Source organism: Dysidea avara, chromosome 5 (assembly GCF_963678975.1).
Source record: "Dysidea avara chromosome 5, odDysAvar1.4, whole genome shotgun sequence".
NCBI lineage: Eukaryota > Metazoa > Porifera > Demospongiae > Dictyoceratida > Dysideidae > Dysidea > Dysidea avara.
The window spans coordinates 25115638-25132569 of NC_089276.1; the positions used below are offsets into that span (position 1 = coordinate 25115638).

General features: G+C 37.1%; 1 protein-coding gene across 2 annotated transcripts in view; it reads right to left on the reverse strand.

Moving 5' to 3' along the window:
• Positions 1–817: 817 nt before the first annotated feature.
• Positions 818–16932, reverse strand: part of LOC136256229 (uncharacterized) — an 89272-nt gene continuing 73157 nt past the window's right edge. For both annotated transcript variants that reach the window (XM_066049164.1, XM_066049163.1), the window contains exons 20-29: positions 15952–16160; positions 15598–15691; positions 14318–14551; positions 3017–3188; positions 2909–2965; positions 1999–2042; positions 1829–1931; positions 1187–1771; positions 1015–1078; positions 818–956 (exon numbers count right to left, since the gene is read on the reverse strand). In XM_066049164.1, coding sequence (XP_065905236.1) covers positions 928–956; positions 1015–1078; positions 1187–1771; positions 1829–1931; positions 1999–2042; positions 2909–2965; positions 3017–3188; positions 14318–14551; positions 15598–15691; positions 15952–16160 — 1591 coding nt within the window. In that variant the 3' untranslated portion in view covers positions 818–927. The remainder of the gene's footprint in view (positions 957–1014; positions 1079–1186; positions 1772–1828; positions 1932–1998; positions 2043–2908; positions 2966–3016; positions 3189–14317; positions 14552–15597; positions 15692–15951; positions 16161–16932) is intronic.

The following is a 16932-nucleotide window of genomic DNA, read 5'->3' on the forward strand; positions in this document are numbered from 1 at the left end:
GCCATACCATAGTGACCTTCTCACTCCAGAAAACTGGGAAAATACAAATAAAGTTCAATTCATCTAAATGAATCCATCTAGCTAGGTAGACCTATACACAAAGCATTGTTATCGCAAAGCAAAAGCCTTTCTACTATGAAACTTTTTCCATGTAGTGTTACATTAGTGCCACCTCTTATAACTTGCACATTTGCTGCAAAAGCTTGAACTAAATAAATAGTTGCAATGCTAGCACTTAGCAATTGAGACCAATCTTAGTAGTTGCAATGCTAACAATTGCAACTGTGAGAACCTTTCTTATAAACTGACACCACAAAAGCATTTTCCAGTCTGTTGGAAGCTTCTCCTGATGAAGAGATGCACTAAACATTATGGTTGTGTCAGGTAAATAGTAGTTTGAAAGCTACCAATATTGAAAATGCTGGAACAACTGCATGCATACCTGAGTCCAGGAAACCGACTTTATCTGGAGTGGCACATAAACGCTTTAAACTCCAACAACTGTTTCATATATAGCTAGCCTATGTAATTGCAAGAACCATCCTACAGATGAAGATGTTCCTCATGCAGGTATAGTTGGGAACAACCTTAGTACACAGGTTTCACTGTATAACAGAAACAGCCTGAACGCAAAACCACCGCAGAAATGTCAAATTAATCTACACACAGATCTACAGCATTCAATTTATAATACTTCACCTATCTAGGCTAAAAGTAATCAAAATTTTGTTTAAAAGCTTTTTCTCATTCCATATCTCCAATTTTGACTATCACCCTAACTCTATGCCAGGAAATGTGTAGCTATATGCAGCAGAAATAAAATAACAGATACTGTTATTTCACACAATGTAAGTAAAAGTATTCACAAGCAATAGCACAATAAGATTGAAAGTAATCCGTACGAAGGCTTGTTCTTGAAAATCTTTTTCACAAGTTTGGAGAGAAGATGAACGCATCTACAGTACACATACTCTTGACATACTAGTCAAAACTAAAAAAAACAAACATACACACCTCTATCAGTAGAACAAACCACTCTGTTGTCAGCTGATACCTGATCACTTTTGTGTACAGTCTTCTAAAAGGTAAACAAACATGCTAACACCAGCATTGCAGAATTCACATAAACAACGGCTTGAATGAACATGCTAACTCTGTAAAGTGTCTATGCACAGTACAAGCATACCTGTTGCCTACCATAATACCCAAAAAGGGATACAACATTGGAATTTCCTGCCGTCTGTCTCATAATTCCTGGCAGATTACTACTAGCATATTCCTTGTATTGATCATGGCTCTCATAATCACTGACAGTTTTAGGGTTTCTAACCATAGTCCTGTCATTTGTCTGCAAGGAATAACTTGTATTGCTTATGTCAACATCTACAGCTTTCAATGGAGTCTTGGCTCTTGATGCACTTCTAGATACCATGTTTCCTCTAATAACATTTTGATGATGATCAAATGACTGAAACAAGTCAGCATCATTATGCCATCTGTTTTGGCTGCCTGTTGGTTTAGTATGACCCGTTCTGTTGTCTGCATCACTAAGTACTGGGGACATTCCTGTTGTACTTGTAAATGTATACTGAAGAAGTGGTGATTGTTGATGGTGATTAGGTGAAGAATACGCTTCAGCTTCACTAAGAGAATCACGGACTAAATCATCATCATCTGTATCAGTAGTAACAGCTGCTCCTGGTTCTGCATTACTACATTCTGTGAAAGAGTTATCAGTAGTTTTACAGAAATGAGCAACACTGTGGAAGTTCTAATGGAAAAGGAAAATACAATAAAAAATGCATTCTAACAAAATGAACTCACTGACTTTCAAAACTTTGGCTGGTACCCATGGGATGGTAGCAGTTAATTGAGAGAGTGACATTGTCAGTAGTTGTTGTAAGGAACACACAGCTAGCATTACTTGAGCACTGTCACAAAAAGACATGCATAGCATGAACACAAATACTGGAGAGATTACACAGACCATTGTGGTACCTGAAGGAGTTGACACTACAGAAGCTTAGTAGAAATGCTTCATGCTAGAGTAAGACAAATTCTATGTTATTGTTCTCAAAACAATAATCTGAATGAAGTTATCTAAAAATAGACTCTTTAGCTTTAAATCTCTTGCAGACATACACACATGTCAAACCCAAGAAATCAAGGGTACAGGCATGTACCAAATCAGAAATTCCAAGGTAAGAATTAAGGTAGCGCTGAAGTAATTATGTAAAGCCTTACAAGGCTAATGGGTCAGCTGTTTGTGGTCATACGTGAAAACAAAAAAAAAACACATGGAAACTATAAAACAAAGTGAAGCGATACAAAAATTTGAAAGAATCAGCTCTATTAACCTGTCAGTCTACACTAGGTTGTGTCTTAGGAGAGTTATTTTTAAAATTGGCTTGTAATTTCAGAGTTTAAGAGATACAAAATTAAACGGGTGGCTCCATGAAAATTGGTATGGTTAACTGCAACTTTACAGACTATCTTACAAACCCTTTAGAAGTAGACTGCATGATTCTCAAGTGAAGTTCTCCATCACCCTGAAATAGCCTGTTAAGTGCATGGATTAATTTTAATTTTGATGAATGGGCACTGTATGGCTTCATGTTATTACTTTAGCGCCACCTTAAAGACCTTAAATAAAAACCTTACTGGATTGCCTCATGCTAAAAGCTTTTGGACAAGTCCAAGTGATGATGCCTGGTATTTAATCAAATTTGAATGCCATTACTGTAACAGTGAGCATAGAGAACTTAGTTAACCATACATACATTTGAGACATTTATGCAGGAAAAGTCCCCCGGCTTATAATTGAGACATTTATTCAAGTGTGACTTTCATACGAGTAAAAAATAATACAGTTTCTATACATTTGGGGTCCACCTAGGCATACTCTCACCTTACTAATATCGGTACACAACCAAGAACGATTACCCCAACCGGTAGAACCCCAAACCTGCAAGTATCAAAAAAACATAATATATGTCTAACAAGTTCTAATATTAACCATATCAGTCCGGTGAGCCTGTTCCCCAATACTTCTGATTATGTCTGCAACATCAACCATAGAGCCCACATGTACAACTTTGGCTTGAAACTCATCAGTCATTATGTCAAAGTGAGCAAGGGATGCATGTAGACGTGATATGTTGATAGTAACATCACCAGCATATGGATAACTGAAGTGATATAAAACAATAATATAATAAGCATGCAGGAAACATAGCAAATTTTCTACAACAGTAAAAAATGGTGTAATCTTTATATATAACAAGACTATTTATTTTCAACACTTTTCAAAACCTTGAGCAAGAAACAGTGTGCTACAACATAGGCAGAATGTCAGACTTCTGTTACTGTACAATAGCAGACCATTTCAAATGAAAATGAGTTTCAAGGACGGATCTAGAAATTTTCAGAAGGGGTTTCAGGTTCTCTGGAATTGCAACTTTAGCCTAGCTGTAAGTGGAAGACCAAATAAAAAAAAGAAGGTCACCACCTACTTTTGAATGCTGTGAGGTGATTTCAAAGGCAAAAAAGTATGAAGTTTTGCCAATAGAAATAGTCATAAAATTAATACAATATGTATAACTCTTTCTAATTATTATCACCCAGACGAATCATAGGGGCGCGCTCTATTTCAGAGGGGATTTCTGGGTTTTTTCCAGAAACCCCCTAAAACCGCCTCTGAGTTTATTAGTTTCTTTGCTAGTGTAGCTAGCTACTTTTTTAACTTAAGGTATTCCTGTGCAGACATTACATGAACAATTACCATCTGAGATACATGCAGTGCAGGAACAACCATCTGCAGGAACAACCATCTGCAGGAACACCACATGAACAGCCAATCCAGTCAGTCTGCACAAAGATGATAGATGGTGCATGTCAGACAGATATATTGGGCATAAATTTAGATAGGATTTAAGATAATGTTACAAACATCACAACAATCACGTGTATCAAAGCTGTTAGTCAAACTGACTTGTGCTACACGTACTGTAAACGGTGTTATAAATTTGGAAAATCCAAGGAATGCAGTTGAAAATATTTAACCCTAAAGACAAGATAACACAGTTGCAAGAACAGCTTGATATGCAGACAATATCTGAGAAAGTGCTTAAGAAAAATACCCAATTGTTGAAGTTTTATATAGGCATGTCTATTTACTTGCATTGTGATATTACAGCTGTTTGCCATATATATTGTAGGAATACATGAATGGTATGTTTTTGAAGGTTTGTTCAAGCTGGTTTCGAGCAGAGAGCTGTAGAAAGTGAGACAGTGTTCCAAACTATCAATGTACATACTTATAGTAATGTAGTTATGCTTCATATAGATGAGTTATATGCATAATTCCAGAGGACAGTCTTTGAGGTTCCTTTAAAGAATCACTGTCTCTCTGATAAAGTCTTTCATTCAAACCGACTGTGCTATGCCATCTCAGACAGAGCCTATGCTACCCAGAAGTATGCAAGTTTCCACTGAAGCTACAAGGTGTTGATTTTATATTTTACAATGTCATGCTTGTAGTTAATGTTGCGTTTGTTACACAGATGGGGATTCTCTTTTAGACGAATGACAATGAAGCAGTGGTTTCACTGTGAATGCCTTAGAATCCAAGAAAAACTCAAAAGAAAATGGTACTGTCCCAGGTTGTGCAAAGCTGAAAGCCAAAAAGAAAAATAATAGTAGTCTTGTGGCACAACAGAAGGTCACAAGTTTACCACAGCACAGCTCATCTTGTCTGAAGTAGAGAGCCTTCCATATAATGAAGCTGGTGGATAATACACCTTGTAGAATAGTATAGTTTTGTTTCAAAGCCCAATAATCATTTCAACATGAAGTCTCACTAAAGAAAGAGGTAGTTCAGAGGTAAACCTTCTGGTGAATATAAACTGGATAGGGGTCGAGGCAGCTTGGAATCACATACATTGGGAGCAAATTCTTTAGCATCTGGCTTAGTTATCTTAAAGAGTTCATAGGCTTGTGGACAGAACTGCTGGTTTAGTCTAACAATACTTTGACTTCATCTTCAGGAAGGGACTGTCTTGGCTTGACCGACAATAATGACTTTCCATGAGAATCTGTAATGCCAATTGGGATTGCTGAAGTTGATGTCACAGATTTTAGCTGAGCAATTTTAAAGTAATACGTCCAGCTTACCATAATATTTTTAGCTGGTGATAACCATTTGCAGCTCTCTGATGTAACTACGTCAATACCAGCTTTTTCTACAGACAAGATAGACCAAATATTTTTTACTTTCTTTTCTATCATTTTCCAAAGTAATAATGATGCAATTGTCATCTTGTGTGAATGGTTAATTTGAAGGACAGAGTTCACAGATGCTCACATGGATACATGCTGTAAGAAGTACTGCATAAAGTAACCTTTCCTTTGATGATGAACCTCTCATGTGGTGTTAAAATACAATGTAACAGCATATCACAAACCCAGCCAGCGGAGTCTTGCATTCCATTTCAAGTCTATTAAGTTTACTAAGAAAGTATGCATGTAGTGTCCAACCAATAGCTAATACTAACTGAAAACCCTGCTTATTTTTACAGTTTAAGGACTTGGAGTAGTGACTACGTATACCCAATACTAAATCAGTCTATTGTACATGTGGTAAGTTGCTTGGCTCCCAAGTCTACCCTTCTGATGGTGCAGGTATACAGTCAACCAAGACTTTAGTGTTTGGATTAGTAAGGATCCACTGTTACAGTATCATTTATTCAGCAGCTAAAATCAACAAGCTTACTATTTATTGTCTGCTTGTTTTAACTCATTATTCGGTGTGCACACTAAGTGTGCTCAATCCTTTGAAGCTAAATGAATGTTTGTAATGCATAATAACATTGTGGAAACTGCAAAATCACTGAGAAGATTAACAATCACTTGTAAAACAGTCGAACATAAATAAAGATCACACTTCTTTATATAAGTGGCCATAATTCTCTTTCATCCTTTGTGCTACAAGCTAATCAACTAAGCATGTGATTATGTAGTGAAAGATATATGAGGTCACACGATAAAGTTATAGGTCAAGATGACAGCATCTCTTTCTCGAACGATCGTAGAAACATGCAAGCAAGCTATAAGTGTTAAAATAATGGCAATGTGGCTTGTAGTGTTTGGCAATGTAGCGGTACTACTGTTTATTGTGATAAATAAACATAACTGGTTATCATACCATGGCAGTCTTTGATAACTGCGATATCAAAATATATAAGAATTAAAAAAACATGGCTGTTGGGACTAACATCTTCACCCTTATTATGTATTATGGAGATTTTTCCATTGTGCCATTAATTCAGAGAACCATTTAAGAGCTTGTTACAGTTATTATTTGAGTACTAAACAAGCCACAAACATGTATCACAACCGTTATGTTCTTTTCATGTAATTCTTTAACTGATTAACCACCATTGCCACCATATGGCGGTGGCATGGCATCATAACTCACTCTTAGAATAAACTTTAGCCTCACTATAACTTGTAAAATGTGTTTCATAGCAAGATGCGTTAGTACTGAAATGGACACACTTATAGAGGTCCTGTTTCTGGGATAACTGAATCCTTCCTGGACTAGCACACATTTGTTATGTACGTGTGTAATAGCATAAAGTGTAACCTTTCATAATAGGCAAAATAAATCATTCTTGGAGTTGATAACTACTATACATTGATGGAGACAGGATCGATAGTCAGCTGCTTTATCCCAGACGTGGCATCATAGATAATGTATGCGTTCCTACTGGATTGGAAACGCCAGTTAAATTATTTTCCTATCCTAGTTACGGTGCGCCAATACATTGGGAAACTTGTTGAGTGGCTGTTTGGCTTTCTCTGGCTTGTTTGAAGGCCAGTTCGTAGGCGTGGACATTCCTTTTACATTGTTTATTGTGTTGCGTTGTGTACTGAACAAGAACACAGCGTGTCTGTGGGTACTGGGAGAAATATTGTTTGCGATGCGACAGGTGACAATGGCAGGTACGCACCAGCTAATAATTCAACAGCAGTACTATTTGCCAACTTCTCGTCACTGCATTTACACAACCAAAGAAATGTATGATACATTGAAATAAATTTTAAGCTACAGTACTGCTCAGCTTGAGCTAAACAATAGAACAAAGTAGTGCCTGTTTTCTGAAGTTTTATCGAAGTAGTGGAAATATACAGCGAAGCAGTGAATATCTAGCTAGCCTATTACACTCTGCCTGCTACAAGTGGTGTAAACAGCTGCAAAGAAACAATGCTACACTTTCTGTTTCTTCAGGAAATTTGCACAACCATTTTGAAACCCCATATTTCACCTTTGAACCTAAATTTTCTTACGCTATTGTTTACTGCTCTCCAACGTCCCTACCCAGTCCAGCCTCCAATTAGTGTAGGTGGTAACTAACCCAGCTGTAAACAACAAACACTAATTTGCTGGTTACAGGTACAGCGAAATCTTCCTCCTGTCGAGGCCATAAAGTTTACGTGCAGCGAAACAAGGATAGCCCATGACGTCACTATGTAAATAATACGGGCGTTTCCAATCCATGTAACATACATTATCTATGGTGGCATGGTGGTCACAAGTGTAGATACACATACGTAACTGAAAAAATGGAACAAATCATGAAGAAACCAGGGATCGCACTGTAAGTAAACTGTAGAATAGTTCTTTGGAGTGCAATACACATTTGTGAATATAATGTTGATTTTTTCGAGCTGGTTTTTACCAAAGTTTGTTTAATAACTTTGTTGCGGTTACTGTTGTGCTAATGCTCCTTGCTGTTAGAACCATAAGCCGTCAGTCTGATCCTGTTGTGAGTCAGTTGTAGGGTTTCACAGATTCTCTTATAAGTCTTATAATGTTCAGAACACCCTTTTCTAAACCCTACTTAATACTGCATGTTTTACTAAGATGGCTTGGAGGTAGGAATTCTTGGGGGTTCTAGTATTCTGTGGAAGCCACAAGAATTTCAACAGGCCCCTAGGTGAAACACCTGCACTTTCACACCCTGAGCTAATCTCTGGATGGATAATTAGGGAAGTGGAATTACCTAAGTCTCCCAACTGAGACTTCCTGCGGTGCACTTATTCCTCCACACCCCCATTAGAAATCTGAATTGAGAAATTCCAGGCTAAACTTCAAATAATCTATTTTGTTGGGTTCTAAGCTAGTCCTGCGTCCAGACCACTTTGCTATTGAGTGTTTTTTAATTTCCAGTACCAAAGGGAGGGAGTTAGGGAGGGAAAAACAGCCTTATCATACCTTTTGACACTTTTCTACGTACTAAAGCGATCATGTGCTGATGGTAGCGAAATTCAAGCCAGTCACTAGCAACTACAAATCAACCAAATCTTCCAGCTGTGGTACCGTGGCTCCCTCTATTAACGGTACCTGTAAAGGTTTGTTCCCGTTTTTATCACGTTGGTGTTGTTTGCCTTTCCGTTTCGACATAGCGGTGTGCATCTTTTGGAATCATCATCATTGTGATGGCTGGTGGAGCTATCAAGCGCAAGAAATAAGCAAGCTTTGTGTTGCCAGAAGCCAATCGATCGAAGAAACATCAGGGAGGTGACATATATGTGGTGTTTGCAATGCTATAGTTAAGGATAAAGATGATGAGTGTAGCATACAGTGTCAGTGGTGCAGTTCATGGGAAACAGTGAGTGTGCCAAAATAAATATCGAAGAGTGTACTAATCTTGCTAAGTCAAGCATAAGGCTAGTGTTCCTCTGTACCACTTGTGCTCCAAACTTAGATGAGGCCCTTGAGTATTTTGGTGACAAGGATAATCATCCACTGCAAAAATTGATGGATAGCTTACCTGAAAAGCAAAGTCAACTTGAAAATAAACTGTCAGTTGTTGTGCATGAAATTAAGGAAGAACTAATGCTTTAACTTTCCAAGTGTCATGAAATGCTTAGAACTCCTGAAACTAATTCTGCTAAACCACTTGCTGGTCCCAGACACGGTTTTTACTGCGATGAATGAAGAGAGATAGAGAATAAACAGCTCATTTGATAATCCATAATCTTGCAGAATCAAATTCTGATCACGGGGAAACCCGAAAGAGTGAAGATATAAAGCACACCACTGACATTTTTAACTACTTGCGGGCAAAGGCTACTGTATATCATAAAATTTACATAACACCTGACCTAACCCTGCAGAAAGAGAGGAAAACCACCAATTACGCATGAAACTCAAAGATATGAATAAGGATGGGAAGTTATACAAAATAAAAAAACAGAAAGATAGTGCAGAGGAGCTAGGGACTAGATCCCCCTCATGCACTGATAATAGTTTTAACCGTAAAATTACTCAAACCTTACCTGATAATTCACTATATAATGTTGCTTTTAAATTCCCTTGTCTACTGCAAAGTATTGTGAATAAAATGGATGAATTTACAAGTCTGGTGAACTCCCTTGGACCCAAGATAATTGCTATAACTGAATCATGGTATAATGAGTCTATTATATGTTTACATGACTATGTTTTGTATAGATGTGACAGGTGTAACACTACTGGTGGTGGTGTTCTGTTGTATGTTCACAACTCATTACAGTCTGTATCATGTACCCCACTTAACGACTCAAATATAAATGAAGCTGTATGGTGTACCATCCAATTGAGAAACAATGACCAGATGATTGTAGGTGTTGTTTATCACTCACCAAACTCTAATTTTGAAAACAGTTCTAAACTAAATCAACCTCATTCCAAAGATTTCCGAGTATGTTGGATATTCTCATTGCTTGCTAATGGGAGATTTCAATTTCCCTAATATAAACTGGGCATCTCTCGAAGGTGACCAGTCACTAACAGCCAGCTTTTGAACTGCATGTGAGGATGGATTTTTAACTCAACACGTCACCAAACCAACCATGGCCAGAATTCTTCCTTACTAGATCTTGTATTTACATCAGACCCAGAAATGATAGAAGATAGCATTATCAACCACTTATCTCCCCTAGATAGTAGTGACCACGAAATTTTGTTGCAAAATGTTATCTGCTATCTTGATGCAACCAATGTCAATCCTGTAAGGAAGAAATGGAATTATCACCAGACTAATATACCAGTGATGAATGAGTTCCTTACTGACATCGACTGGGCAAATGTTCTATCTAGTGACAATGTTAATGATAATTGACTTACTTTCAAGAACATCATATTGGATGCACAAAGTAAATTTGTTCCCCTTCAGCCTACTAAGTCAAGCAATAAACCACCATGGCTCAAGAAGAGTATTCATAAAGAAATTAAGAAAAAAACAAGCAGTCTTTACACAATACCTTAGTACCAAGTCACATAATGACCTTCACAGTTATCAGTTACAGAGAAACAAGACTAAACAAGTTATTCGCAAAGCCATCATGAATCATCTATTATATCTAAACTTAAATCTAATCCAAAACAGCTGCATAAATATATTAGGCAAAAGCAAAAGGTAAAACATTCTATTGGTACGCTTAAAAATCCTGATGGGTCAACAACTACAACAAATGAAGAATTTGCAGAAGCTCTAGCCTCCTTTTTTAAGTCAGTTTTTATTCATGAAGATCTGCAGGAACTCCCCAATTTTTCTAGGAGAGTCGATGAATACATCCCTAATTTTGTCGTTACTGAAGAACTGGTATATCATAAACTACCAAAACTCAACACCACCAAAGCCCAAGGCCCTGATGAGATACATCCATACAAACCTGCTTCTTTTGGTGGACACTTATGTAAGCCCCTTTGTTCAATTTACAACCAGTCATTGCAGTCAGGACAACTTCCCGAGGATTGGAAACTGGCAAATGTAACTCTCGTTTTCAAAAATGGGAAAGAAATTTACCTAACAACTATCACCCAATCAATCTAACTTCTCAAGCTTGTAAAGTATTAGAGTCAATCATTCGAGACCAAACAATTGATTTTTTATCTGGCAAAAACATTCTTTCCATCCAACAACATGGATTCACTTACCGGAAATCCTGTTTCACCAACCTACTCGAAACATTTGAAGATTGGACAACATCTATTGACCTAGATTATGACAGTGATGTAGTATTTCTTGACTTTAAAAAAGCCTTTGACAGTGTTGCCCATCAAAGGTTGTTAATCAAATTAAGGAATTATAGTATAACAAATGATTGTTTAAATTGGATTAGTAGTTTTCTGTGTAGCCGACACCAAAGAGTTGTTGTGAATGGCAAAACATCTAAGTGGTGCCCTGTTGACGGCAGTGTTCCTGAAGGTTCAGTGCTTGGACCTCTATTGTTTATTTTATATGTAAATGATACCCCTGACTTAGTAGAATCTAAGATCAAAATGTTTGCCATCGATATAAAGATCTATAAGCAGATAACAAGTCTTGGTGATGCATTATCTCTTCAGAATGATCTGGACAAACTCTGTGATTGGGAAACAGAATGGTTATTGCATTTTCAATGTTGTTAAATGTAAGCACTTAAAGTACGGAAATAATGCCTCACCTTATGAATACTACATGAATGACGAAAGAACAAATACTAAACTTAGTATAGCATCATCAGAAAAGGACCTGGGAGTGTGGATAACATCTAAGCCAAACTTCACATTACAATGTGACAAAGCATCAGCTAAAGCTATGCAATCCCTTGGATTAATAAAGAGAACGTTTACCCACTTGACTAAAGAATCATTCTTGATACTACATGTATATAAGACATACGTTCACCGACACCTAGAATATTGTGTCCCAATTTGGAACCCATTTTAAGCACAAAACACCGACAAACTAGAACGGATACAGCAGAGAGCTACTAAGTTAGTTCCAGAATTAGCACAACTACCATATGAGACAAGATTACAACACCTTGACTACTTTCTTTCTTTATATTGTAGAAGACAAAGAGGCAATTTTATAGATGTATAAAAAATAGTTAACCATTTATATAGAGTTTAACCAGACCCATTCTTCACCATTGTTGACAGCTAGTATTACTAGAGGACATCATCAGAAAATATTTAAGGACCACTCCAGGATCAACCCAAGATTACATTTCTTTACTAACCGAATTGTAAATCAGTGGAATTCCCTTCCCCTATATGTGATTGCATCAGATAGTTTAAATAAGTTTAAGAACAATTTAGATAATTATATTGGCATCAAATTGGATATGGACAGACTAAAAGGCCCTTAGCCTATTAACTTTAAGTTACCTGTAATGATTGTACATTGTCCGCAATGCATGTGCAACAATTATTCTCCAGTTAATGATCACCCCATTTCTAATTATATTACCCCCTTTCCGTCCTTGATTAGGAATGTTGGTGATACCTTGATTACGAATGCATGTTCCCACTAGTGCCTCACACTTAGCGCACTACCATCAATCAGGTCAGTATCGCACCATCAAAATAACCCCATTGTATACAGTTGCTAAATTAACTAACTTAGTTTAACTGGTTAAACTTCATTAATTTTAATGTAGCTCCTTGCTGTTAGTTGCCACCGTCAACAGATGGTGGTTGTTTTGGTAAGGTATGCAGGGCAAGCATTGCTGGACGGGTCAGTCTGATTCAGCACACTTTCCATTCTCTCGCGTTATGGCAGCATCATAGGCTAGGATCGACTCAACCCTCGCAACAAACAGACTTGCCATACCTTTTGACACTTTTCTAAGCACCTTTCGTCCAACGCATGCGTAACAATCATTCTCCAGCTAATGACCACCCCATTTCTAATTATTGCCACCCCTTTCTTCCCTTGGTCACGAATGTTGGTGATATAGCTGTTCCCGCTAGTGCCTCACACCTAACCCACTACCACCAGACACCATCAAAGAAAACCCCATTGTGTACAGTCGCTAAATTAACTTTAACTGATTAAACTTCATTAAACAAAAACAACATAGCTAGTCGACCTCCTTAGTTAATAGCGAGTAATTAGACATGGTTACTAAGTAGTTCTGTGTATTGGACATTTAGTATGATGCGATTCAGCAATTCGGCCAGTGGTCTCGGAGTATTTGGCTGTATTACATCATAGTGAAAGTGTAAGAAGACCACAACATTTTTTTCTCTGACTTCAATATCATACCGTGTATATTAGGGATCTTGGAGGTTCGCACATTCTCACTAAAAAATATTGATCAGAAACCAGATGAGTTACATGGTGCATTTGACAAGAAACCCAAAAGTACCTTCAGTGTGACCCAAAATGCTTGCTACAAAATTCTTATTTAGTGGAATTTATGCTGACTAAATTATTCACTAACATCTTCAGACAAGTGTAAATTAATAACAGCTAAGGATACAGGCTTAAATTTTTTACTGTTAATACATTGCTTCAGCCTGACAGCATACTGCAGTATGTACAATGTATGCTTTGTAGAGTTACTTTTGTCCTCCTTTGTGTCCTATTACTTTTTGCTGACAGCGCAAGGTGTTAATTCATGGTAGTGCATTATGGCTTCCCTGTGGCTTAATAACTGTTAGCTTAGCTCATGGTTATTGTCCATAGTTTCTGTAGTACTAGATTGCTTGCAGAGATGCTTCTCATACTGTTCCTCATTTGTGACAAGCTGAACTGGTAATGGTACTACGTTGCTATGCACTGCTAAGGAAGCATAAACCAAACAAAGTACTTTAAACCACATATTACACACAGAACTATTTTTCAACCGTTTTCTAAGTGTCTATCATGTTATCTCATATGAATTGTAGAGACAAGGCTACCCTTCATTATTATTGCACAAGTATGGATTTTTTTGCTATTTCTGGTAGCTTGCAAAGCCAAATACGCTGCTTTTCAGCTGTTTAGCCCATATACCTGTTGTGAAAGGCTTTCATAACATGATTAATGCCTTCAGGAACTTGCTTTGCTTGTTTTTCAAGCTGGCACAAATATACTGCCTCAAAGGTTGGTGCAGCCTTCATTTCTCACATACAAGCTTCTTTTAGCATAAGCCATTTTGCTCAAGAGGGTGTAGAAAGACAAACAAAAATATAAAAACAGAAAGACAAACATATATAAAAACAAACATACACACGTTTTTTTGGAAAACAATGTCAGTAAACTAGGCATCCAGTCTTTGGCTGGCTGTGGGCATGCCTTGTTTAAGAAAAAAAATAAAACAAACAAACAAACAAACAAGGTGAAGGACATTTAAGTTCTAATTTAGTCATTGCTACAGACTGAAGTATGTAGCTAGGGATGAAATGTCCACCAGTATATCTGCAGTTGTAGACAACCTCCCTTGTTTCACTACTTTTTCTATGATCCCTAATCAAACTTACAATTCCCAATTTTTCCTTGTGCATGTTATAACTTACCCATCATCTGATGTACAATATAATATTATCCACAACAACTCATACTGTTTACACAAAATGTAGATAAGATTGACAATCTCCTTGAGGCCTGATGATTCCTCCAATTCACTAATATGACGTAGTAGTATTCCAGAGCGTGTATCAATTATTACATCAGCAGTGGCTATGCAACATCTACTCTTCATAGGAGGTATAATGATACTGTATTGTCTTTCCAACACTGTGATGTTTTGCCTGTAGGATAACATGTATGTACATTATTATGAGCATTAGAGCATATGCAACCGAATATAACCTATCTAGTTTGCACCCGTGATGTCATATTGGCTCAAGCTACACAACATCTACTATCTATATTTGCCATGAGAATTTTCTAAGTGATACAGGATATGAAAACTTGGGGCATCATCTAGGGCTGCACCGATTCCACTTTTTATCGATACTTCAAATACCAAGTACTTAGCTGGGAAGTATCTGCAAGTACAAGTACTGATACCAAGTAGCTACTTCACAGTGCACACATTTATTATATAGTGCATTTTATGGTATTCTTGTACACGTTTTCAGTATGGTTCATGTTTATAATGAAGTAGCCAATCAAGATTCACGAAGAAAGAAGTCACTGAAATGCAAACCGGTGGATATTCCAGTATTCTTCTGGAGAAGTGTAGATAATATCATAATGGTGCTTACAAAAACACAAATACTGAAACAGTCACTTCTACCTGATTGCTCTATTAGAGTTATTGACTGTTCTATTAGAGTATATCAATCATTTTCTCAGTAAAGCGTTTTCACACGTAGGTTTCAACATAGATCACAGTGATTTTGCTAGTAGTTTGCTATTAGTGATACACTTGATGCTTTGGGGCATCCACTGTGCTAGTAAAATAAGCAAGTAGGTAAACGAACATTATTTTATTCTCTGAGCACATGATAAGAATCGGTATCTGCAACAATGTAATGGCCGATTCCGATACTTCATGAAAACAGCAATATTGGCCCGATACCGATACTAGAATCGGTGCAGCCCTAGCATCATCCACATAACCTGTTACTATGGAGCAAATCATTGGCTATTATTTCCTGTTGACAATGATGGAAATCACAGTAACAAATAAGCATGTTAAATGTGCAGAGATTGTAATCAAGATAAATGATCTTGATATCTGTTGCCAGTACTTCACACTACTGCACAATAAACACACAGCACCTATAGGTAATATTATTCTCATTTTTATAGTTGGTATTTGTCAAACTATACACAAGAAGTAGCTCACTTTGTTTCTAAGAGTCGAAGCAGTTCAGAATTCTGCGTCAAAATTTCTGATCCAATAAAAGTGTACTGCTCCTTATTAGTAACTGATATCTCACCTGTTAATCAAACATGCCATAAGCCATAACATATAAGGTTGCTACATCCTTCATCACAATATACATGTTGCAACATACACGAGCTAATCAGATCAGCAAAGAAGAATCATTTCATGCTACAATTGTTAGACCAAAACCAACTGCCACCTTAATTAACACAGCTTTATTAAAATATATTCATTGCCAAATTCTGCCTTATATTCCACATTTATAACAGTGTAATGCAAACAATATACACAATATAACATGCTATTAACCACCTTGGTTCAAGGAGTTGGCATCTTGTCCAGACAAGCCGGGGAAAGAATGACTGACACATTTCAACATCACATGTTCCAGTGATGGTACATTATTAGGTAGTGTTATATCCACAGTGTGTTCATACTCCACCAGTAGACTAACTCTCTGCCAGGGAAACTGAGTGGTTAGGGAATACTTTGGTACCACAAGACAATCGTAGTAGTGAAACCTAGTCAAAAATAGTGAAGGAATGAATATATATATATATTGAACAATTACCATATATTTACATGTGCGTATGGTGTTTCAAAGATTATTATAACAAATAATTCACTTATGGAAGATCTCTCAGACATGCTGTGATCATGCTATTGTGCTTGAGTGTACATGTGGGTGTGTGGGAATGTGTGAATGACAAGTAAATAATAATACAATGTGAACAAGGTCAACTGACAATGGTTCACTGTCAGTGTTAGTATTAGGTTGAATCTTTTAAGGCAACAGGCACATACCAAACAGTAACGTTGTTCATCAACTGGTGAAAATTCACTAGAAAGGTGGCAGGTGCCAGGGTGTGTTACGTTAATAGACTATGTCATTTTATCTTGATGTGTTAATAGACTGTCATTTTGTCTTGATGTGTCGTTGTTTGAATAGTGTATTTCAATTTTAACAGGTGGGTTTGATGCAAGGCTTTTTTGGTTGTTTCTCTTAAAAGGCCAGTTACACGGTAAGTAGCAAAGATTATTTCATAGGGTGGGGCTGTTATACACAGTTTGGACATATAGATTCACTTCTAGTTGCAATCTACAGAGTTATCTCAATCACTGTGCTTGTTTTGAGTGAGCTAAGCAATAGATTAATAGGTATTGGCTTATTGGTAAAGAGTTTATCGGCAAATATTTGCCTATGTCAGTATCAGTTAAGCGGCTACCGATATGACCAATACTGATCACATGATATATACTTTACCATTTACCCATGTGTATTCTCTCAACAAG